We start from the raw sequence: 25,563 nt of genomic DNA on the forward strand, positions 1-25,563 counted from the left end.
ATCTGGTTCTGTCACTTAAGTAGCTGCATGATCTTGGGCAAGTCATGCAACCGTTCAAAGCATCAGTGTCCTTTACTGTTAAATGTGGATAATGGTGCCTTGATGGTTATTGTGAGGATCAGTGATGAGATAAATAAAAGAAAGGGGCACTGAGTTTCAGAGATACATATTGATACATTTACAGAAGAACTGACATGATGTTGAGATTTGCTTCAAAATAACTGGGGGTGATGGTCAATCGATTTTCAACAAGGAAGTCAAGACAATTCAACAATATTATCTTGACAATATTGAATATTCTTTGAATATTCTTTTCAATAAATGGTGTTGGGACAACTGGATATCCATATGAAAAAGAATGAAGTGGGACCTGTATCTCACACCATCTAGGTAACTTGAAATGAGTCAAACACATAACTTGAAAGGCTAAAACTATAAAACTTTTAGATGAAAGCAAAAATGTAAATTTCTGTGATCTTAAATTAAGCAACTGTTTCTTGGATATGACACCACAAATACAAGCAACAAAAGAAAATAATAGCTAACTCAGACTTCATAAGAATGAAAAACTTTTGTTCATCAAAGGACACCATCCAGAAAAAGAGAAGACAACCCACAGAATGGGAGAAAATATTTACAAACCGTATACCTGATAAGACGTGTACATCTTGAATATATAAAGAAATTTTACATCTCAATAATAAAAAGATAAATAACCCAATTAAAAATGAGTAAATAATATGACAAGATATTCCTCCAAGAGGTCTCCCCTTATCTGTTGGGGATACATTCCAAGACCCCTACTGGATGCCTGAAATCGCAGCTCGTACTAAACTCTGTATATACTGTTTTTTCCTACATACATATACTTATGATAAAGTTTAACTTATAAATTAGGCACAGTAAGAGATTAACAATGATAACTAATAATAAAACAGAGTGATTATAACACTATACTATAATAAAAATTATGTGAATGTGTTTTCTCTTTCTACCTCTTAAAAATTTTGTACTGTACTCATTCTTGTGATGACATGAGATGATAAAATGCCTGCATGATGAGATGATGTGAATGACATAGGTCGGCATTGTGACGTAGTGTTAGGCTACTAGTGACATTAGTGAGAAGGGGGATCATTTGCTTCAGGTGACCCTGGATCATTGAGTCATGATGATGTCGATGCCTGTATGTCAGGAGCAGATGATGTGGAAGGCTGGGGATCCTGGGCAGAACGGAGTGGGACTGCATGAGATTTCATCATGTTACTCAGAACAATGCACAATTCAAAACTTATGAATGGCTTATTTCTGGAGTTTTTCATTTAATATTTTAGATCATGGTTGACTACAGGTAACTGAAACTGCAGAAAGTGAAACTGAAGACATGTAAGGGCTATTGTACAAATGATCGATAAGCACATGAAACAATGCTCAACAGCCTTGGCAGTCAGGGAAAAGCTAATGAAAACAGCAAGGACACAGAATTATTAAGGCAGTGAAAACACTCTGTATGATACTATAACGATGGACATATATCATCATACATTTGTCCAAACTCATAGAATATACAACACCAAGAATGACTCCTAATGTAAACTGTGGACTTTGGGTGATTATTATGCGTCCATATAGGTGCAACTAGTTGTAACAAATGTACCATTCTGGTGGATAAGGTTAGTAATAGGGGGTGCTATGTGCACATGGGGGCGGGGGTATAGGGGAAATCATACCTCCCTCTCAACTTTGAGAAACTAGAACTACTCTAAAAAATAAATCCTTAAAAAAATAAATTTAATTTAAAGTTTAAAAATTAAAATAAATAAATAAATAAATAAATAGTGTTGGGGAGAATGTGGAGAAATTAGAATCCTTACACACTGCTGATAGGAATGTAAAATGTGCAGCCATTCTGGAAACCAGTTTTCTGGTTAATCTTCAAAGGTTAAATATAGAGTTACCATATAACCCAGAAATGCCTCTGCTAGGTATATACCCAAGAAAAATGAAAATGTATGTCCACTTGTATATGAATGTTCTTGTACACAACTGTTCATAGCAGCATTATTCATAACAGCCAAAAAGTGGAAATCAATGTCCATCAACTGATAAATGGATATGTAAAATGTAGTATATCCATACGATGGAGTACTATCTGACAATATAAAGGAATGAAATGCTGATAGATTCCACAAGAAGGATGAACCTCAAAAACATTATACTAAGTGAAAGAAGCCCATCACAAAATACTACATAATGTACAATTCCATTTATACAAAATGTCCATAACAGGAAAATCTATAGTGACAGAAAGTAGACCAGTGGTTGTTTAGGGCTGGGGGAGAGGGAGGGAGGTACAGGAGGTGATAGCTAAAGAGTATGAGATTTCTTTTGGGGGTGATGAAATGCTCTAAAATTGATTGTGGTGATGGTTGCATAACTCTATGAATACACTAAAAACTACTGATTATACACTTCAAATAGGTGAATTGTATGGTATGTGAATTATGTCCCTGTAAAGTTATTATTAAAAAAAATAACCTAGGTTGGAGTTGTTGGGGGAGATTAAATGAGGAAATAGAGGAAATAAGATCGACTGGCTAGGATTTGATCATGTTGAAGCTGGTTAATAGGTAATGCAGGCTCATTATACTATGCTCTCTACTTTTGTATCTGTTAGACATTTTCTATAATAAAAATACATTTAAGTAAATAAATAAAACAGCAAGACATAATAGACTGACAATAACTGAAACTATTATTATAGCACAAGCCAATTATTGAATTTCAGAATATAAGCATGTATCCCTAAATAACCCATTATACACCTGACCTTTTTCCTTTAACTTGCCTAAATTCCTTTTGCACTTTCTTTTCACCATGACCCGGGGACAGCAGAACAACTGGTCCCAGACATGAAGATGACCTGTCACTCCTGACCCGTCCCCTTCTTTATCACCCATGGCAGATCAGTCACTCATTTTTGCCAGTTTTCCTTCCAAATGACTCTTATCTCCAGCCATCCTTCTTACCATGCCACCAGCCTAGACTAAGCCCTTGGCACATTCTACCGAGACTATAGTAACAGCTAGTCTTCTTCCACAGCCTCTCTCCATTCCCTGTCCTGAGTCCAGTGCCCATATCTCCTGCACACCACCAGAAGACTCTTCCCGTGCATGTCCTCATGTGTGCCTCTGCCCTGCTCAAAAATGAACAGGCTCTGCATTCTTATGGCATAAACTCCTGATTTTTCTATCTGGATTCCAAGCATCTAATGCCATCCTGTGAACCCAAACTTATTTCTCTTTCAAAATTTGTCCCTATTGACTGTTTTTCCCCCTCTACATAATCCAACTTATCTATCAAGATATACCTCAGGTGGCATCACATCTAGGAAGTCATTCTTTTTTTTAAATTTATTTATGTAATTTTTTAATTACAATTTTTTATTCTTTTTAAAAAATCTTTATCATGGTGTGATTCATGTACTATAAACTAAGCATATTTCAAATGTACAGTTTGATGAATTTTGATAGATGTATACACCAATGAAACCACCACCACAATCAAGATAGCTAACATTTCTGTCACTCCCCAAGAGGTGCAAATTTTGAATTCCCAATTCCCTTTACCCCCTGGTAATCATAAGTTTGTCCTCTATATTTGTAAGTCTATTTCTGTTTTGTAGATAAGATCATTTGTGTCCTTTTTCTTTTTATATTCCACTTATAAGTGATATCATAAGATAAGAGATATATATATATATAGTGGAATACTACTCAGCCATAAAAAAATAAAATAATGCCATTTGCAGTAACACGGATGGACCTGGAGAATGTCATTCTAAGTGAAGTAAGTCAGAAAGAGAAAGAAAAATACCATATGATATCACTTATATGAGGAAGTCATTCTTTTTGATCTAGCACTTCCATCCACCGTTGATTTAGGCATCCACATGCTTCAAGGGAGGTAAATCTTAATTGATCTTATCCAGTCGTATTATTCTATTTTTCTTGTCAGGGACTGGTTTGGAAATGAGCATGTGATGAAATTCTGAACAGTCATACATGAGAGGAGGTCTGTTGGGGAAAGTATGTCTTGGAAAAAAAAGTTTTGCTCATAAAAAAATAAGGATAAAAGACAGGCCTTTTGCTTCTGCCTCCACCCCCAGACATCTAGGCATTGAGGAACAAAATGTAATACCTAGAACTGCTGCAGTCTTCTTATGACCATGAAAAGAAAGCCAAGAGAATGAGGGATGTTGTAGAGCTGGAGCCAGAAAGCCACTGAACTGCTGATTTAAACCAAACTGGGAGTTCAGCTACTTCTGCACATCTTATTACATGAAATAACAGATGTCCTGGTGGTGCCAGGCAATTTTATTTCAAATCCTAAAACTTCATGAACAATCTCATTCAAGAGCCTCCCTGACTCTGGTTTAGGAGTTAGCCAGAGTCTGATTTCCAAGCCTCTTCCTGCAACTTACTAGTTCTGTGAACTTGGCAAGTTACTCACCTTTTCTAGTCCAGGGCTTCTCAAATGTTAGCCTGCATCAGAATCACTGGAGGGGCTTTTTAAAACACAGATTCCTGAACACAGTCCCCCAGGGATTCATATTCGGTAGGTCTGTGATGGAACTGGAGAATTTACATTTCTTACAAGTTCCCAGATAATGCTGTTACTCAGAGGACCACACTTTTGAGTAATACGGTCCCAGGTCTAAGTTTCTTTATCCACAAAACGGACGTGAGAGCATTCCCTAGTAGGCTTTATGAGGATTAAACATGATAATACAGATATAGAGCTTGGCCCAGTGCCTGGCACAGAAGTACGGCTCAGAGATGATAGCTATTAATATCAACTTGGGAAAATGTTAATCCTGCAGCTGAGGGCTGAGTTTGTGCGAATTCCAGGTACGGAGTCATTTCTCTGGAGTTCTGGGGACTTGCATGGCAGGCTTTCCCAGAGAAAAGAGCCAAAAGGAACCTGTTGACTGCGGATATTAACTAGGTGGCTGTGGGAGAATGACATGAGTGATTGGCTGGGATGATTGGAAATCATCCGAAGTATGGCTCGGTTGAGAAGCAGACGGGAGGAAAAATGGCCTTCACTTATCAGCCTCCCATTAAAATGGTTTGTAGTGTGTCTCAGCTTTATCCAAATGATTAAAGAGGTGAGACCTTGAAGGGGTGGAAGGGAGGGAACGAGACTGGCCGGCTGGCTTTAAAAGAGGGAAGGCAATAAAAGATTAGTTATTAAATAAATGAAGTTCAGGAAATGATCCAACGTCTTGGGAGTGTTCAATCATAGAAGACGAGAAGCTTCTAACCTTGTAGAGTCAAAGAGAATTCACAGAGAAGCACGCGACCTCAGGCATGCCACCCTCTTACAATTTTCCAGGGTAAGGAAAAATTAAAAACATTGAGAAACTTGGATTTTAAAAAAATCTCCATAAATTCTTTTCCTAAAATTTCCAATAGATCTTACTTTTTTTTTTAACTTCCCAACAGTAAAGGAATGTTTCTATTGCTATTGTTGTTAGCATGTATCGTAAACACAGCTACTTATTGAATCCTTAATATATGCCAAACACCATGCTAAGATTTACCTGCATTATTTCATTTAATCCTTTTAACAATTCTAGGCTGTAGGTTGTATTTATGTCTTTTGCAGATGGTAAACAGGTTCAGAAAAGTGAGTGGTTTGGGTCATATGTCTAATAGAAGTGACTTTAACCTGGACCCAAAAGGTATTTTAACTTTTCAAATAATGTGGACATGTATTTTCTCACTATTCTCCCCAGAATGTCAGCTAGGTGTTAATATTCCTGTTTTACATAAAGGGACCTGGAGATTTAAAGGACTTACGGGCATGCCCAAATGTCATCATAAATATAAAGTTGTGAAATCAGAGCTGAAACTCAGAGTACTCTCTCACTATATGACATTGCCTATGGGAAATCTCTCAGAATCATTTTTTAAAAAGTAATCTGCATTACATACATATTTATAATTCCTTCCCCATTAATACATGAGACAAAATTTCCAAAATTTTTCTCACACTATTTTCTTGGAAACACAGTTTCACCTTCATTTTGATTTTCTTTCTCTCTTATTTCCAGTTCCATCCTTTCCCATTTCCAGAGTAGGTATCACTTCTCCAAACAGCTCATCTTCTGACTTTGCTACGAATTTTCATGAATAAACATTTTTACGGCCCTGAAGAGCCAGAATAACTAAGTCAGAGATCTTTCTTCTTTCTTGTCCTTATTTCCGTTTAATTAGTCCTCACCACCTATGACTTGTAAAAAGTCGAATATTATTATCTCCATATTAGAGATGAGGAAATTGAGTTAATAGGAAGGTTAAAAGCGTGTCCCACCACACAACCACATGGCTCTAGGCAATGTTTTTTTCTGATTTTAAAGCCTGCACTCTATAGAAGGCTTTATGTTGAGTTGTCCAGAGATCTGAGTTTGAGAAGAGTCAGAAATCTACCCACAATTAGCTTAATTTCAGACTGATCTCAAGCAAATTTCTTATATTCTCTGGTCTCAGTTTCCTCTTCTGTAAAATGAAATTTCTGTAAAGTTTAGAGATAACATGTGTGAAGTGCTTGCTGCTGTGCCTACAAGCAGAAGATATCAACAAAAGCAGATTATATGTATATAAATATAATATATATTATACATAAATATAAAATAAATATATATAAACTTATCAAAGTTTTATAGTTTTAGCTCTTATGCTTACATCTTTGATCCATTTTGAGTGAATTTTTGTATATGGTGAAGGTAAGGGTCCAACTTTTTTTTTTCTCCACATGAATAACCAGTTTTCCAAACACCATTTTTGAAAAAACTGTCCTTTTCTGAATGATTTGGCATCCTGGTTGAAAATCATACATGAGGGTTTATTTTTGGGCTCTCATTTTGTTCCATTGCTCTATATGTCTGTATTTATGCTGGTTCCTCACTGTTTTGCTTATCAAATCTTTCCAATAAGTTTTGAGGTGAGAAAGTGTGAAACCTCTTAACTTTGTTCGTCTTATTCAAGACTATTTTGGCTATTCCAGGTCCCTTGAGATTTCATATAAACTTTGGAATGTGTTTTCCTATTTCTGCAAAAAATATCATTGGGATTTTCACAGGAACTGCATTGAAACTATACATAGCTTGGGGTCATATTATCATCTTAACAATACTAAGTCTTCCTTTTCATGAACACAGGATGTTTTTTGCGTTATTTGTGTCTTCTTTCATTGCTTTCAGCAACATTTTGTAGTTTTCAGTGTTCAGGTCATTTGCTGCTTTAAGTTTATTCCTAATTATTTTGTTCTTTTTGATGCTATTGTTTTCTTAATTTCTTTTTCAGACTGATCATTCATAGCATGTAGAAGTTCAACTTATATTTTGCATGTTGACTTTGCACTTTGCAACTTTGCTAACTTTATTTACTATTTCTAATAGTTTTTGTGGAATCTTTAGGATTTTGTACATATAAGATCATGTCCTCTGTGAACAGAAACAGTTTTACATCCTCCTTTCCAATTTGGATGCCTTTTATTTCTTTTTCTTGCCTAATTACTCTGGCTAGGACTTCCACTATTTTGTTGAATAAAAGTGGCAAAAACAGACATCCTTGCCTCTCCTGACCTCAGAGGAAAAGCTTTCAGTCTTCTACCATTGAATATGATGTTAGTTGTAAATTTTTCATATATGGTCTTTATTACATTAAGATAGTTTCTTCCTATTCCCAGTTTTCTGAGTACAGATTTACATTTTTTAAGACACTTTGGCTACTCAGTGGAGAATGGACTGGGTGGGGATGAGCTGATAGCAAGGAGATCCTTTTGGAAGCTGTTGTACTAGTTTAAGCAAAAGGTAATATCATCCTGAATGAGGATATTATCAGAAATGAAGAGGAGGGAACAGTTATAAGATACTTTTAGGAAATAATGTTAATAGATCTTAGTGATTGATTTGATGTGCTAGAAAGGGAAGGGTCAAGGATGCTTTCCAGCTTTTCTGACTTGGGAAACTGGGTAAAGAGAACCCTAGAGAGGGATAGTTTGTGAGGAAGGATGATGAATTAGTTGAAGATGAGGCACTCAGGGACAGGAGGTTAGACAGAAGAGTCAGAAACTTGATGAGAAAGGTACAAACTGGAGAAGTTTAGATGTATTTCCATCCAGGTGGTGGTCAAAACCATATGTATGGATGAGTTGAGCAAGGTTTACAAAAACAATTGCTTAGAGAGACCACGCAGGTAACAACCATAACAAATGGACCTGATGCAATACTTTAAGGGGGCCCTAGGGCCTGGGGCAAAAGGATCATCGTGTCCTTCCCAAAGACTTTCCAATATAATCGGCCAAGCAGAGACTGCTGGCTTGTGCGCAGGCCCTCTCCTGTCCCATCGTTCTCCCTCATAAACCTAACAAAATAGGCTCCATCATTTTAACGGAATTTCAGGGAGCGTGGTCGACCAGTGGGGAGGTAATTAGAGTCAGGAGACACCCCTTGCCTTCCCCCAGCACACTTGACATCATTCCACAGAGGCAGATGTGGTTCCAGCTGCAATTGGCTCTGTTCTTAGCAGCATTACTCAGAGCAGTGGCTGCTGGGAGCTCAAATCTGGGAGCCTGGGGGTCCTTAACATGAGACTGCCAAGAGATCTCAAGGCCGAGGCCAGCAGACCTGGCTCCTGTTTCAGAATCTGGAAGCACAGTTCTTCAAAACGTCAACATATTAATGACGTGCTGAAGGCTTGGCTTCCCATGCGTGGGATATTTGGAAAGAAAAAGTTATTTTCTGTTGTTATTTTTATATATAAATAACACAATTTAACTTTTCAGCACTGCAGAGAGGTCTGAGTAGCCAGGGTGGAAGATCCCCCACCAGGGTGCATTTCTGAAGCCAGTTCTTGCACGAGCCTGAAGCTCCAAGGGGAGTCAGGCTTGAGCAGCCAGAGGTCAGCATCTCTGTTCCTGTTTTTCATATGAATGGCAGGCCAACTAGGACAGAAGATCGAGACAACTGGCCTGGGTTGTTGAGGCTGTTTTTTGAAATGCTAGGTTGAACAAACTTATCTTGTGATTTTTGCCTCTTTGATGGCTATGTAGACCAAGGAGGAGATTTTAGGAAGCTCTTTCCAGTGACAGAAATAATTAGATCCATTAAGAAAAACAGCAAGCAAACACACTCATCCTTCAAAGCCATCTGCATCCAAACCTTTGCCTATCTCATTCCTTTGGGCCCCATGACAGTTACTTCTATTTTGAGCTGAACTAGACCACACTTTGGGCTTCTCAAAGGCAGAGAGAATCTTATTCTACTTGTATATGTATCTGTTCCAGGGCCAAGTGAGGTACCTCATGCACGCTCAGTGTTTGAATGAATTAATGTACGGCTTCATTGTTTCATTAAGGCATTGCCCCTTCCTTCACACTGCTTACTTCGTGTATCTTCCATATAACATTTCTTTCTTTTAGCCTTTGTGTTAGTTGCCTAGAGCTACCATAGCAAATCAATACAAAGTGGGTGGCTTAAACAATAGAAATGAATTGTCTCACAGTTCTGGGGGCTAGAAGTCCACGATCAAGCTGTCACAGGATTGGTTCCTTCTGAGGGCTGTAAGGATGATTCTGTTCCATGCTTCCCTCTCAGCTCCTAGTGGTTTGCTGGTAATTTGATGTGTTCTTGCTTTGTAGATACGTTGCCCCAATCTCTGCCTTCATGTTCACGCGGCATTCTCCATGTATTCACAGCTCGACTTCCCCCTTAATAAGGGCGCCAGTCATGTTGGATTCAGGGCCAACTCTACTCTGATATGACCTCATCTTAACTAACTTCACCTGCTCTGACCCTGTTTCCAAATAATACCATATTATGAAGTTTTAAAGGTTAGAATGTCAAATTATGAATTTGAGGAAGACACAATCCAGCTCTTAACCATGTTTCACATCTAGTGATTTTCACAGCACTCTCCATGCTCATAGCTTTCTCTAGGTCAGAGATTATATCCTGTTCTCATAAGACTGAGGTGTACTAGAAGGATCTCAGCTCTAGAAGAAGTCACTGCTACTTCTTGGCCTTGGTTTTCTCACATGTAAACTGCAAAGTTAGGGTAAGTAATCCTTCAGGCCACTCCCAACATTGAGATTCCTAGATTTTTCTGGGAATCAATTGCCCCAGGTCCTGCTGTCATTTCTAGGCATTCTTCTTTCATCATTAACTAGCAGCAGAGCTCACCATCAGTACGTGATTGTTAACAATCAATGGCATTTCTCATTTTTTATTCAATTATTTGCAAATCTTACACAGTTTGTTAATCTACATTTTTTTTTTGCTGGGTGTGATGGTATACTCACAATTTAATTATTAATAACCTTAAAGAAGATGTTATTCAAGCAGTCTGAAAGAAGTTCACACTCAGTTGTAAAAATGATGATCTAGCCTTCCCTGGCTTTCTGCTGCATTAAAGAACAACTAGGTCTGGTATCTGCCTGGTATCTGTGTGGCCAAACATATTTTGCTCACCTTTATCAGCCAGTCCTTTCCTCTATGCACATTTCTCTAGCTACATTATATGTATATGTCTCTGTGCACCTCTGTGTACGTTATCATTATTAATATCCATTCCTACCTTTATGCCTCTATTTTAGGTATTCTTTACACCTCACATTTGGCCTTTTCCCATCATCTCCTACTCATCAATCAAGATTTAGCTAAAATGTCACCTCTTCCAAGAAGCCTTCTCTGACCTCCTTAGGTTAAAGAACTCACTCCATTCTCTGAACTGCCATTGTATTATATATACACTCTTCTTTCACATTTAATCACTTTCTACTTTGTAGCAGAGGATTCAACATCACCACTTTTCAGCTCCAACTCTGAGTAAATCAGCTAAACTCTCAGGTCTCAGTTTACCCATCTGCCAAGTGGGAACAATTATGTCCAACATCTATAGTAGTTACGAGAATCATTTAAGACAATAAATGAGAACACAGTAGGTGCACAATAAATATTAGTTCCCTCTTCACCATCACCCATGTCAGGTTAAAGCATTTGCTTATTTCTGCACCCCCCCCATCATCCTCTAGACTAGAACCTGATATTTGCTGGATGCTTATAAGAGATGGATACACAAATGGATGGATGGTAAATTGAATAACCTACGAGAAAAGTTGAGAATACTCAATTTAGGCTACTACTTTTATATAAGCAATGTCAGAGTTGAGTCTTCATGGTCCAAAATCACGATCTAATTAGTAAACAAACAAACAAGCAAAAAAAATTTCTAATTCCCCACATATAATCCCTCACCCCAAGTCCCTAGCCTAAAACTCACACATTATTTATTCATTCACTCCCACTGAGATACTCTAAACACTAAAGCTGCCTCTTGGCTGCTATATTCAGGCCTGCCTTTCTCCCTGGTTTTGCTTATTCTATGTATTCTTTCCTCTTTCCCTCCATCTGTTTATCAAAATTTACCTGTTCCCTGTGCTAATCACTTAGGGTTTCAATTACCACAGAAAAAAAAAGTCTTTAATTGATGGCAGGAAGGGCTTCATACAGTGCTAGCCAGCCTTCACAGTGGTCCCTAGTGATCCTCACTTTATGATATTCATGCTCCAGTGTAGGGCCCTGTCATGTTAAATAAGGATAAATTGGGTGATCAATAAAATATTGAGAAAATGTGAGATGTCCAAGGTGAGGTCATAAAACACATTCTTGATTCTGTCTTGGTTCTGGGATTGCTCACACTAGGGGAAGCTGGTCACCACGTTGTGAGGACACTCAAGAAGCCCTGTGAATAGACACATATGAAGAAAACCCGGGGCCTCTTGCCAACAGGCAGCACCAACTTCCCAGTTATATGAGAGAACTACCCTGAAAATGGATTTTCTAACCCCAGTCAACTCTTCAGATGACCTCAGCCCAGACCAACATCTGATTCAATCTCATTAGAGGCTTAAAGTTTGAACCACCAGCCTAATCACTCCCCAAGTTCCTGGCCCACAGAAAACATGAGAGATAACAAATAATGTATTTTTGAATTGGGCCAGTATGTTTGGAGGGGATTTGTTATTAGATATCTAATACATTGGGTTACCCAAGAACTATTGACTCCTTATACCCGAAGAGTAAGAGGACAATTCCTGGGTTCCAGGAAGTATAGTGAGAGGGAGATTGGGAGCAGATGCAACTATCAAAGCCTCTTGAGTTCCTACCAATTAAAAGCAGAAAATACTTCTACCACTTTGTAAAACTGCATGACAGTGTCTACAACAGGTGAACATGTACAAACATAAAAATTCAGAAATTCCACTCACAGATATGTACTCAACAGAAATGCATGCACTAGAGACACATGTAAGAATTTTTCTAGTGGCATTATTGATAATAACTAAAACTCAGCAACCATCCAGTAGAATGGATCAATAAATTATAGTATATTCACTGGAACACTGTACAGCAATAAGAATGGTCAAGCTAGACACAACTCAGCTACACACAACAACATGGATGAATGTTTCAAACAGTGTGTAGAGTAAAGAAAGCCAGACAGGAACACCTATCTGTGATTCTATTTGTACATTTCAGAGAGGGCAACGAAGGGGCTGCTAGGGTGCTGGTGATGTTCTGGTTCTTGATCTGAATGCAGAAACATGGGGCAGATTCCCACTTGGAAAAATCAGTGAGCTATACATTTATGATTTATGCATTGTTCTGTATGTATATTTATTTCAATAAACAATGCACCTTTAAAAAAGGGCAACCGACTTTAAAAAAGGAATGAGTGTACCTGAGAGCAGTACAAGTTCAAAAAGTTTCTTGCTTTATATTAAGGAGGGAGATGGGAAATTCCTGGTCTGTGGTTAACTCGCACTGGGCCTCAGTTGCCTAAAATAATAAAATAACTATTAATGTTTTTACGTACCAACTATATACCTAAAGCATTATGTCAAGCAAATAAGTATAACATTGCAATTAACTGTAAAATAATATTTCAAGACAGAAAATAGCATGCTCATTTTACAGATGTGGAAACAGAAGTCAAGCTGTGGAGAGCTGACACCACAGCAATCCAGCCTCAACTGGAGACAAAGATGACACTCTAAAGATGGTGCAGAAACAAGCTGGAGGAAACCTCAGAGGCCACCTCACTAGCCCAGACTGCTTTCCTTTGGACTGTTAAGTAAGAGAGAGAGAAACCTATTTCACATAAGCCCAATGTGGGGGCTCCCTGCACCCTCCCTAACATACGTGGCTTTATAGGAGGAGGTGAGTGCACAGAGACATGTGGACACACACCTTGGCCACTGGCCAATAGCTCAGCCCTCAGAGAGCAGATGATTGGGTCCCCAAGGGAGAGATCAAACATCTCCCTCTCCCAGCTAATATGAGTGACTGCTGCCTTTTTAGCCTCCTTCTATTCTCCCCTCTTTTTTTTTTTATTCTAAAAGAATAGGAAGGCAGCCACAGAGGGACTTATAAGGTCCTCTTCGTGGCTGACAGCACAGTCCCATATACACCTTTTTACTGGATCATCACCACAAATATGTGGGGTAGGAATTAACTTAATTTCCATTTTGTTGGAAAACTAGGTCTCAAATAAATGCCTTGGTCACATTAATAAGTGACATGGAGCCAAAAGTTTTTCATCAGTCCTGGTCTCCCTGGAAAAGCACCTACATGGAAACTTGAGGCCAAAGAAGGGTTCCTGACAAATGCCTTTTCACCATTCCTGTAGAGCAACATAATTCAGAGTTACAGTCCAGGCCTCCTCTATAAGAAAGTAAATAAATGCAAGAATCTCAGGAACCTTACTTTAAATCAGCCTTACTCTCTGTCCTTACCAATCTTAAGTTTAAGCTGAAATAACTGGACAGCCTTATGACTGTAGCCTAGACTTTGTCAAAGTCACATTTTAATAAAACTTAATAAAATTCAGGGCCTACAGCACACTTGTTCTCATGAGCCTGCATGACAAACCTGTAAGTATTTTTTCCCCATTTTTTTTACACATGGAGGAACCGAGGCTCAGAGAGGTTAAGCAACTTGCCTATAGTACCACAGTGAATAAGTGAGAGCCTCCATGTCAAACACTCAGCTCTGGGTCTGGCTCTTTTGAAGTGTTTAATAGAACATTAGTTACTATTTTGAATGGTGAGTTGGGACTGAAATTGAAGTCTGGCTGTAAATCTGCAAGTCCACTTGGCCTCTCTCCTGAAGATTTTCCTCTCAGATCTCCCTGTCCCTGAGGCTGCCTTGGTAACCTACCCAGTAATTATGATGACATCTCTGACATGGTGCTTACTTCTGTGCCAGGAACTATTCTACATGCTTCCATTTATTAACTGTGCCCATGCCCTCCAGCCGGAGACCACCAGGAGTGATCTGCGGCTGCACGCTGGCTGGATTGACTGTTTGCAGTGAGGGAGCACGCACATCATAGGAGCGATGGGGTGTTTCAGTAGACGGTGTTAGAAAGGACTTATGGAATGTGGGCTTCTACCAGCCGAAGTCAGGTGATCCTGGAGAGGGTTCAAGGAAGCAGGGGTTTGCTCTATACCGGGTGCTATCAAGAAAAAAGGATAATTCGGATTTGATATCTTAGTGAATCTTACTGAGAAGAAGGGGAGAATAGAGAGAGCCTAAAGAGGTAATTAGTTAAGAGGCGGCAGTCACTCACTCATACTTGCTAGGGGAGGGGGATGTTTGGTATTTTTGTGGTTTCCATAGTGACCTTGTTTTTGTATGCACTAAAAAATATATATATATATAGATAGATAGATATAGATTTTATATATAATTATATATATAATATACATATATAATAGCTCCTTTTTGGTTTCCTTTGTGAGATTATTTATATTCAGCAAGACAACACCGCAGCCTGACAGCAAGAGCCAGACTAGCACCTAACAACACAGGAGGCCTTGCTTTTAGTGCTAGGCCAGTTCACAGATGTCCGGGCTGCTTTTCTCTTGCTCATTTATTTACTCTTCACGAAAGTTCTATTTCTGATTTAGATCCTATTAGCATCCGAGATGAGGAACATGAGATACAGAAGATTTAAGTCAATTGCCAAGGTCACACAGACGACAAATGAAAGTGCTAGGGCAAGAACCCCTGGCAGTGTGGCCTAGGAGATCTTCCCTCCTAAATACTGTGATATTCCACCCCTGCACTTATCTCCCCAGGGCCTAATCCCATCAAATTCCCTCAGCTTTACCCAGACAGTCCCATGGCTAGATTCCACGGTGGCCCAGACTCAGCCTCTGGAAAATAGCTGTAGTTCCTGACCCGAGAGCCTGCCTGGATCTTTCACTCATTGTCATCCCAACTCTCTGGGAACCTGCTCCGCCTGTTTCACTGGACACCCCCTCCCATCCCCACCGCAGGCATCACCTCCCCAATGTCCTCCCCACCCTGGTGAATGAGGCTTGCTTCTGGAGGGGTAGACTTAGGGCCTGCCCAACCCCAAGTGCCTGTTGTGACATCCTAAAAGAATCTGATGAAGGCCCCCCAGGGTGTTAGATGCTGCCTGCAGGCTTGGAGGCAGTGCAGTGTAGAGAAAGCACTAGCTGAGCCCCTACTTAATGCATCTATGTCCTCTGGGCAAGTTACTTCTCTGAGGTTCAAACACTGTAAGTCTAAGGATGCCAGTGACTAACTCAAATTGCTGCTGGAGGATCAGAGGAGATCATGTATTATTCTTTTGGTGGAAACTGAAAAAGGGATTACATTTCCCATCTGGGTTGATATAGAACAGACAAGAGAGAGCGAGCAAGGGAGGGTGACAAAAGCTAGAAACCATCCTGTGCAGTGGAAGCCTTTTATAAAAAAATTTTTTAATTGAAGTATAGTCAGTTTACAATGTTGTGTCAATTTCTGGTGTACAGCACAATGTTTCGGGTATACATATACATACATATATTCATTTTCATATTCTTTTCCATTATAGGTTACTGTAAAGATTTTGAATATAGTTCCCTGTGCTACACAGTAGGACCTTGTTGTTTATCTATTTTATATATAGTGGTTAGTATCTGCAAATCTCAAACTCCCATATTTATCCCTTCCCATTCCCTTTCTCTGCTGGTAAACACAGCTTTGTTTTCTATGTCTGTGAGTCTGTTTCTGTTTTGTAAATAAGTTCATTTGTGTCTTTTTTTTTTTAGATTCCACATATGAATGATATCATATGGTATTTTTTTCTCTTCTGGCTTACTTCACTTAAAATGATGATCTCCAGGTCCATCCATGTTGCTGCAAATGGCATTATTTTATTCTTTTTCTTCGTCTTCCCCTCCTCTTATGAGATGGAAGGTGCACCCAGTTGGGGACAATATCCTAGAGGTTACAAGCACAGACACTGGCATCTGATTTTGTGGTTCAAGTCCTTGTGCCATTGGGGCTAGTGTGTGGCCTCAGGAAAGTTACTTACTTCTCTGGGCTTTTCTCTCTTCACGTGTGACTAGGGGACTAATGCTGCTTTGCACAGTAGTTGTGAAGGAGCAGAAAGTTGGCATCTGTGGAGTGATTGGACCAGGGCAGTCTTCCCACTGAGGGAGGTTTCCTACATTCCCCTGACCTTGCAAGGGTTTTTGTATTTGAAAAGAGGCTGAAGGGGAAAGGGCAGTCCTAACTCCAAGGTCTGAAAAGCAGACACAGCCATTTCAGGCTTCAGGGAGCTGGGGGTGGGAGGGCATCCCAACCCACATCAGACAAGGACCACCTATTGTGTTCAGCTCAGTGCAGGTCTTGGCCTGCCAACATGAGGGTCCAGGAAGAGTTTCGGTTTTGAATGGGCTAGGAATGTAAGATACTGAATGTACCGGAAAAGTACTGGATTTAGCATCAGAATAGCTAAGTCCTAGATCTGGTGCCACCTCTTTCTGGCCTTGCGGAAGTCACTTAACCTCCATTTTTTTCTCCTCTCCCTCCTCCACAACAGAAGGGAAGTTCCTATAAAGCAAAGAAAAGCATCTATTTTTCAGTCTTCACCACAACTCTCCAGTATGTAATATCATCATGCCCATTTTACAGAGGAGGCAACCCCAGCTCAGAGTGGTCAAGGAGCCTGTCTAAAGGCACACAGCCAACAGCAGCTGGGCTGTGAACCAGGCAGCCAGACTCTAGAGCCTGTGCTCTCAACCTCTCCCATGAGCACGAGCAACATCTCAAGGTTTCCTCTTTCTCATCTGAAACCCTGGAAGAATTGCTGCCCTGCTTTCTGCCAGGCTGCTCTAAGGATCAGACGGGCTGATGGATGTGACTGGGCTGTGCTCAGTTGACTGGGAGATCCACGGTTGAGATACGGTGGGGTCCCGTGGCACTGTGGCTTCAGAGGGCACACAAAAAGACCTCAGTGTGGATGAGAAAAGCAGGTTTCAATTCAAGGCAAGGGATAGTCTTTCCACAATGAGTGCTCCTGATTGAACTGGGTGAGGCAGGAAGCCTTCCCAACAAAAGAAACACCAGCTAAGAAAGCAAGGGTGTTCCTTCAACACCCAAGGTAGGTACTGGGAGCCCCCGGCATAGGGCTCCGCCCAGGCAAGTGCACCATTCAGGGGGCTTTCCCTCCCCCTTTCCTCTCTTCTTTTCACGTTAGATGCTCCCCAGCCACTGTTTCCCCTTCAGATTCTGTGAATTCTCCTGTTTCCGTGAGGTGGCCGGAGCCCGGCATGACCTGAACATCCTCTGCCAACTTCATCACAGCCTCTGGGGTAGGGGTGGATATGCGGGAAAACATTTTCCCTGAATTCTGGCTCAGATTCCTTCAACATCTGTGGAAAACAAGGGAGTTTACCACACAGCCCTCTCACAATCAAACACTCAATTAATACTTGGCTCCTCAGAGTGACCTTTCTCAAGAAAAATACCATTTAAAAATTTTCTCCACCTCTTTCCATCTTTCAGAGAGAGGAAGTGCTGAGGCCAACTACGGAGAAAGAGGCTTCGGTTCCCCCCTGCAGACTGTAGTTCTAATACCCTGGGCCAAAGCATGCAGAAGGGACCTCTGCGCATACCCTGATGTGACCTCCACACTGCCTGGGTGGGGTCAGAGCGGGGACTGGGGTGAGGGCCTAAGGAGGGAGCGGTGGCTCCTTGACGGCTTTCTCTGTCACCCTGAGAGGACAGGAGAGCCTTGCTTTCTCAGGAACACTGGGAGAGGATGAAGATGATGGATGAGAGAGACAGAGAGACAAAAGAAGAAAGAGGGAGACAGAGAGCCACTATGATGCCATAAGGAATTCTCCATCCCTCTGCAATCTGGAACCCTATGACTCAAGGTGTGCTCCACAGACTAGCAGCAGCACCATCATGCATGAGCTAGAACTTGTCTGAAATCCAGAGTCTTGGGCCTCATTCCAGACTGACTGAATCAAAATCTGCATTTTATCAAGACCCTCAAGTGATTTGGAGCCACCTTAAAGTTGAAGAAGCACTGATCTACAGAGGATTGCCTCCCAGTTCCTAGCTGTGTTCCCTGGAAGTCCAAATCCCTAGTATTCATTCTATGGAAGTCCAAATCCTTCCCCAAATTGTCTGTGAATTCCCAGGGAGCTCTCTCAGAGTCACCTCTGGTCACGTCTGGAAAAACTGTTCCCCCACACGGGACAGTTGATAGCTTGTTTCACCCTCTCTTGCTCACGCTCTCTGTCTGTTCCATACCAAACCAGATGGGAAAATTAATGCCTTTGTCAGTGTCCACAAAAAAGCAACTCACACGGAGCATTTGTGTGTCCATGTAGGAGATTTTCCCAAAATGTGTTGAGTCGTGGAGCTTGGATACAACAACCAGTGTTAACCATTTTCTACTGAACACTAGATGTCTCTGGTCTTTGACCACACAGCCATAGGAAGTCTTCACTGGCCCCTTACCCCAGGTGTTCCCTACTTTACCCCATCTCCCAGGAGCATCTCATTCTATCTCTTCTCCCTGGCTTCTCTCCTCTCTTCTCCCTCCATCTCTCTCAGGAGGGAAACTCCTCTCATTTTCTCATATGGAGCAGTAATGACATCCCTTCTGTTGTCTTCACACTATGCTCTTAAGAGTCACCTTCTGTCCCACATGTCTCAAGAAGACAATTTCATGGCAGCACTATTCCCAATGCCACGAGATGGAAGTAACCCAAGTGGCCATCGACAGATGAGTGGATAAACAACCTTTGGTACATGCACAGGATGGAATCTTATTCAACCTTAAAAGGGAAGGACATTCTGACACGTGCTACATGAATGAACCTCGAGGACATTATGCTAATAGGCCAGTCACAAAAAGATAAATCCCATACAATTCTACTTACATGAAATATCTAGACTAGTCAAATTCATAGAAAGTAGAATGGTGGAGAGAGGAGGAAAACGGGGAGGAACTGATTAATGAGTACCAAGTTTCAGTTTTATAAAGATGAAAAGTTCTGGAGATGGGTTGCACAACAATGTGAATATACTTAACACTACTTAGAAATGGTTAAGATGGTAAATTTTATGTTTTTAACCACAATTAAGAATTAAAATTGAAAAAAAAAAACATCTGGGCAAGCACGTAGCCTTCTGAGTCTTAAGTTTCCTCAGCGAACTAGGGATAAATATACATGCTCTCCTCTAAAAACACCTCACAGGACTGTTTAGAAGCTCATATATTTAATGATTTTGAAGGGAAAAAGGCATTTTTTTTTTCCCAGGAGGACTTCTGGTGCCAGTGGTTTCGATGGTTCACTTTCTATTGTAGCCTATATGTCTCCCATTTCCTTCACCTGTCCTTCCTAGGCTCCACCCTTCCCCTAGCCCTGCTCCTCTTCCTCCACCATTTCCTCCAATGTTGGTGCCTTAGTATTCATTTCCTCCCTTCTCTTATGGTTTTATTCTCTCTGGGATCTCACTGACTCTCAAGGCTTCAAGTAGCTCCATGGGCAGATGAACACCAATCTCTAACTCCTGTCCAGATCTCCTTCCTAATTCAAACTAGTTTATCATACTGTCTGCTGGACTTCTCCCCCATGCACCTCAGTTTGGCATGTTCAAAGCCAAATACAACACCATTCCCCACAAACCATCTTCTCCAAGGTTCTTACTCTCAGTGAAAGATCTAATAGCCATCTCTTAGGTTGCAAAAAAAATTATATATATATCTGGAAATCACCCAGTGACTGTTCCTTTCTCCTTCCCACCCTCACTCTTTAATGACCTACTCGAGACAGAAAGTCTCAGATGAGTCATTTCTCAAAGGTTCATTTCTCTCTTGGGTTACTGCAGGAAGCAACTGCAAGGTGGCTGTGCTCTGCTCTGCTTGTCTTCTTCATTTCAAGATCCAAGCTCGAGGGACATGCCATTCTTATGGCAGAGGAGAAAAATGACACAGCTGAAACTTTCAGTGGCTCCTAATATTTCTGCTTAGTCTTGGTCTAAATAACTCCCACTTAGGTTCCATCAGCTAAAGCAAGTCATATGCCCACATCTGATGTTAGTAATCTGGGGGAGTATACTCCTTCTCCAGAGTAATGCTGCAAATCACAGGGCAATGGCTGCAAATGTAGAATTCTCCTAACAGGAAGAGTGAAGAATTATTTCCAATAATATAGCACATGTCACTGTTTGTTTATACAGCTGGCTCTATCTGAAGAAAGACTGCAATTAGAAAAGTGCCCAGATCAGACCCAGCCTGAATCCCAGGAGGTGCTGGTTTCCTGAAGCGAAGTAGCTGAAGCCTTATTAAAAGAAAAAAAAGTGATATTAGCCTCGTGATAAAGAGGATCTAGAAGAGAATCCTACCTCAGTCCATCCAATGTGTAAAATGGCAGGAAATTCACTTCATGTTTTAGGCTCCTTCTAGAGTGTTTTTCACTTACTTATGACCTTTCTAAAGTAATCTACAGGAGTGAGTGCCCACCAGCAGCGTTTGTGCACCGTGGTGCCATCCATGGGCCAAGTTTGATCAGACCAGAGGAAAGCCTCTGACCCAAAATTGTTCAACCAGGTCCCATTTGTGGTAACATGGAATCTAAACAAAGAGGGCCAGAAGGCCAATCTCTCCTACAGTTGGAGTGATAACTCGTGAATTTGGAGGATGTGGGAGGTTGGTCATTCCCCCAACCATTCATATAGAGCAGCTGAGAAAGCCAGTCTTTAGAGAAAATGACAGGAGGCAGCCCATCGGTCAAACAGAGAAAAGGGGTGAGAAAGAGGAGCAGCATTCCCCAAGTTTCCTGTAGCTTTCTTCTCCGCAGGTGTTGTCAATCTGGGGACCTTTCCTTGTGGCTCACACATGAGACTGGGTTCCCTGAATCACCCCTACATCTTATAATGAACTTTAGTGTAAGATAGCTTCAGTTGGTTTCTGTTGCTTGCAACCTAAAATACTTCAAGCTATTCACATTCACCTTTCTGAGCCTTAGCTGGTTCAGCTGAAAATCAAGATGATGATGCTGAGTCACTGAATTGTTGAAAGAATCAAATGGGTGCAAAAAATTCTATACAAGTAGGAAGGATTATTATTACAGGAGAGGAATGTCATGGATGAGGTAAAATGGCTTAGAAAGAAGTCTTGATCTGAATTTTTGAAATGTTGTTTAAAAAATAAGAAAAATTAATAGTAGAAGCTAATTAGGGGTGTATCATAATATACCAGACACTGTTCTACATGTTTTGTATGCATTAGCTCATTTAATCTTCAGCTGAATATTATTTTTTATCGGTTCTGTCCTTATGCTCCATTTTGCAGATGAGGAAACTAAGATATAAGAGGAGTTTAATAATTAGCCAAGGTCACATAATACTAGGTGGCAAGGTATTATTTTTGGCTTTTATATCTGTTTCCCAATCCATAAAATGGTACGAATGATAGATATTCCAGGATTGTGTTTTGAGAATTAACTAAAAACATCCTCATAAAGTATATGATACATAGCAAGAACTGACCCAATAATTTCTTCTGTCTAAGAACACTCATCATGAATCTATTTCCTTATTGCCTTGCAAATGAAGAAAGTAAGACATGCAACTATGAAGAGATAAATTTCAAATAAATAAAAGGCAATTCTGTTACCACAGCAGGAGATGGACTCATTAAATTCATTAACCCAAGTGGGGAGGGAATAGGCTTGAAAAATCTGTAGTGTTTTAATGAAACCTGGTTCAACATAGCCTCAGACAAACAATTCTCAGGACTTCTCCAGGGGAATTATGATAACCCACACTCTGCAGTGCTAATTGACAATATAATCTTTTTTTAAATCTTCTCAGCTTCCAGAGTGGCATGTCTCAATTGGATGTGAAATGGGAGAGGGCAAGGAAACTGAGAGGGACTCAATTGCACCATATCATGGGGGTTCTCCAGACATCATGTCATGTTACAGATAGAAAATGGGAGCTCCAAGAGGTAAGGGAACACACCTTCACTCCAACAACCAGGAAGTTGGACAGTTGGATTTCAAATACAAATCTCTCTGACCCTGAAGTCCCTGCTTTTGTCCCCATACCTTGAAATGCCTTATTGAATTAGATTGCTATTGCTGCTTAACAAATTACCCAGAGTCAATAATTTGAAACAAGATGCACTTATTATCTCACAGTTTCTGTGGGCCAAGAATTCAGGACTGACTTATCTAGGTGGCTCTGGCTCTGTCATGAGGTGACAGTCAAGATATCAGCTGGGGCTACAGTTATCCTCAAGTTTCACTGGGGATCTGGAGGATCTGCTTCTAACTGCCATGGCTGGCAATTTGGTTGTAGGAACAAGGCCTCAGTTCCTCTCCATCTAGGTTTCTCCATAGGTTGCTTGAGTGCCCGTACAGCTTGGTTACTGACTTCCCCCAAAGCAAGCCATTTGAGAGAGCATGCCCAGGGAAGCTAACCTAGTCTCTGAAGTCACTTAGAATCACTTCCGCCACATTTTATTAATTAGAATGAGACTATCCTACATTCAAGGGAGGGACCTTAGGCTCCACCTTTGAAGAGAGGAGAATTATGGACATATTTTAGACCACCACACTTAGCAAATGAGGAAGAATTTGCAGCACTGGTGTGAGTTGCCCAGCCTTTGCTTAAAATGAATCAGAGGCTTCCAACCCGTCAACATGACAGCAGGCCATGCATGCCCTACACACTGTGTGCCCCTAGCCTCATACCAGGTCTCTTTCTCCTTCATGTCACACACCTGGGCTGCTTTCATGTCCTCCAAAATGCTGCACTCCCTCCTGCCTGAGAGCCTCTCTAAGATGTTCCCTGGGCCCTCTGTGCCCTCCAACCTCCTCTTGCCTTGTTAACGTTCACTCATCCTTCAGGCCCCGGTTCAAAGGTCACCTCTTCATCAACCTTTCTCTGATCTCTCAGATCACATCAGGTCTGATCAAAAGTTTTGATGAATCTTTGAGTTTTTTTTTAATGATACTTTTCACTTGAAATTATGTTTGGATGTGATCATTTGATCCACATCTGTCTTCCCCACTAATGTTTGGTCTGTATTGAAACTAATTTTTCATTGACTGTCATCCCTAGGACTCTGCACAGTGCCGAGAATGTAACATGAACTCAATTAGAGATGTGTTGAATAATGAGTGCCCAGACAATGATCTTCTCATCGCTGGAAGTGTGCAAGCCGAGTGGAACCACCTCATTATAACTGTGTTTCAGGCAGGTTCTAGCATCAGATCAGAGTTGACTGGATGACTTTTAAAGCTCTTTGCCTTCAGGGGAGTCTTTGAGATTCTGGGAGTCTGTGAGTCAAGGGTCTCCACTCACTGGGAGAAAATTCTGCCTCCTTGGGCTCAGGCCTCAGGTCTTCTGGTTCCTAGGACACACTCTCTCAAGGGATGGCCGACTCCAGGCTCAGTGGGCAGCCTGATACTCACATCAAGCACAAGGAAAGGCTATGTTGGAAACCTTGGGAGCAGCTTCCTGGGGCTCTCTGGGGGCTCAAGCGATTGGACCCTCTGAGGCTCCTTTCAGAAGTTTTACAAGGTTAAGGTTTGCTCTAAAAATAAGCCCACAAGGCTTTTTAAAAAAGCTTCTAAAACCATATGTCCACAATGGCCATTTTTTTGAAGGGCCAGTGAGCCTTTAAAAGCTTCAAAAGCCACTACTTGGCCTGCCTCCCACAGTGGAGAAAGTGCAATGTGTGGTATGTTGAAAAACAGACCTGCTTTTAAGTCTTCTAGAATCTGCACTTGAAACATTCTGCTCCTACCCAAGGGGTTCAAGATGGAGATCAGTATGTGTGAGGCTTGTACCCCTGAGGCCAGGTTCTTTCCACGGTTATCAAGTGCCCCAAACAACCTCAAAACTGCAATTAGTTGCCCTGTAAAGAGATTAGTTCAAGTTTTCCTTTCCTGTTCCCTCTCTCCTCCCATAGGTCCCTTCAAATTATGGCATGTTGTGGATTATTCTGTTAAGCACACACACACCCAGGACTCATGGTGTGACCCAGAAAATGTCCACCCAGATGGAGTGCCTATCAGATGATCCACAGCAGATGAGGAAGAGGAGGAAGAGCACTTATTTGTTAAATTGTTCTTAAATCCAGTATGTGGCACATAATAGGCAGTTACATATTTATGTATAGATACTGAATATCTCTACTTTGAGTGGGAAGACAGGGATGAGTGGAGGCTAGTAGAAAGGATATCTCAATGACTTAGATGTGCGTTCTTCCCAAAGACATTTTACAATTTGCAGGGGGATTAGAGAAGACCATGGGGTATGATGAGCCATATTTCAAGTTCCTTGAATCCTTTAAGCCTCAGTAAGGAATCCCCTACTGACCCTTTTACATAATGAGGAAACTGAGACCCACAGAGGTTAAGATTATTGCTCATGATCCCACAGGTCTATCAGCCTCCATGTAGACACATCTTACTGCTTCAATAACAGAAGAAATATAGCTACCCACGAATAGCGATAGTGCAGTGGAACAGGGCTCAGCACAAGAGCAGTAGCAAAATAACATGATAGGGGAGTCAGAGAAAAGAGAGGTCCTTTCCAGTCAGATCAGAGAAGGTCCTGAAATAACTCCTTGCAGCCGCAGTAAAGTGGATTCTCTCTTCCTCAAGCCAGGAGACTTATCTTAGTCTCCTTCCTGCATAAGTGGAATTATTTCCACTTCTTCACACACATCAAAGGATAAACCACTCAAGAGAGACGACTGTCTACTAACTTCCGCTCAGAATCAAATATCATGGGGAGGGAAGGAACCAATCCTTCTATGACACCTTGACAGGTGTTCACCCAGCTTGTGCTTATCATTCTCAGAGACAGGGAGCTAACTATCCCATAGACAGTTCAGACTTGTTGAAAGTGATTTTTTCTGTCAAGCCACAATCAGGCTCCCCATGGTTCCATTCTGAAGTTTGGAACAACATCAAACTGGTTGACTCCCATGACCATAATGGCCCTAGAGATGCATGAAGACACTTTTCACGTGCACTCTGGAAGCTTCTCTTCACCAAACTAGACACCCCTGGTTCTTCATACTGGTATAAGAAGTAGTATGTTGAGTGAGGATGCATACTGGCTCTAGAAATAGATGACTGAGGTCTGAATCCTGACTT

General features: G+C 41.0%; 1 protein-coding gene across 1 annotated transcript in view; it reads left to right on the forward strand.

The window, feature by feature from the left end:
• Positions 1-25,563, forward strand: part of LOC106729829 — a 49,175-nt gene that overhangs the window by 21,630 nt on the left and 1,982 nt on the right. Inside the window, exons 4-5 of the mRNA XM_032494415.1 lie at positions 22,262-22,397; positions 23,516-23,650. Of these exons, the coding sequence (XP_032350306.1) occupies positions 22,262-22,397; positions 23,516-23,650 (271 nt within the window). The remainder of the gene's footprint in view (positions 1-22,261; positions 22,398-23,515; positions 23,651-25,563) is intronic.

This window comes from Camelus ferus, chromosome 13 (assembly GCF_009834535.1).
Source record: "Camelus ferus isolate YT-003-E chromosome 13, BCGSAC_Cfer_1.0, whole genome shotgun sequence".
In the NCBI taxonomy this organism is placed as follows: Eukaryota; Metazoa; Chordata; class Mammalia; order Artiodactyla; family Camelidae; genus Camelus; species Camelus ferus.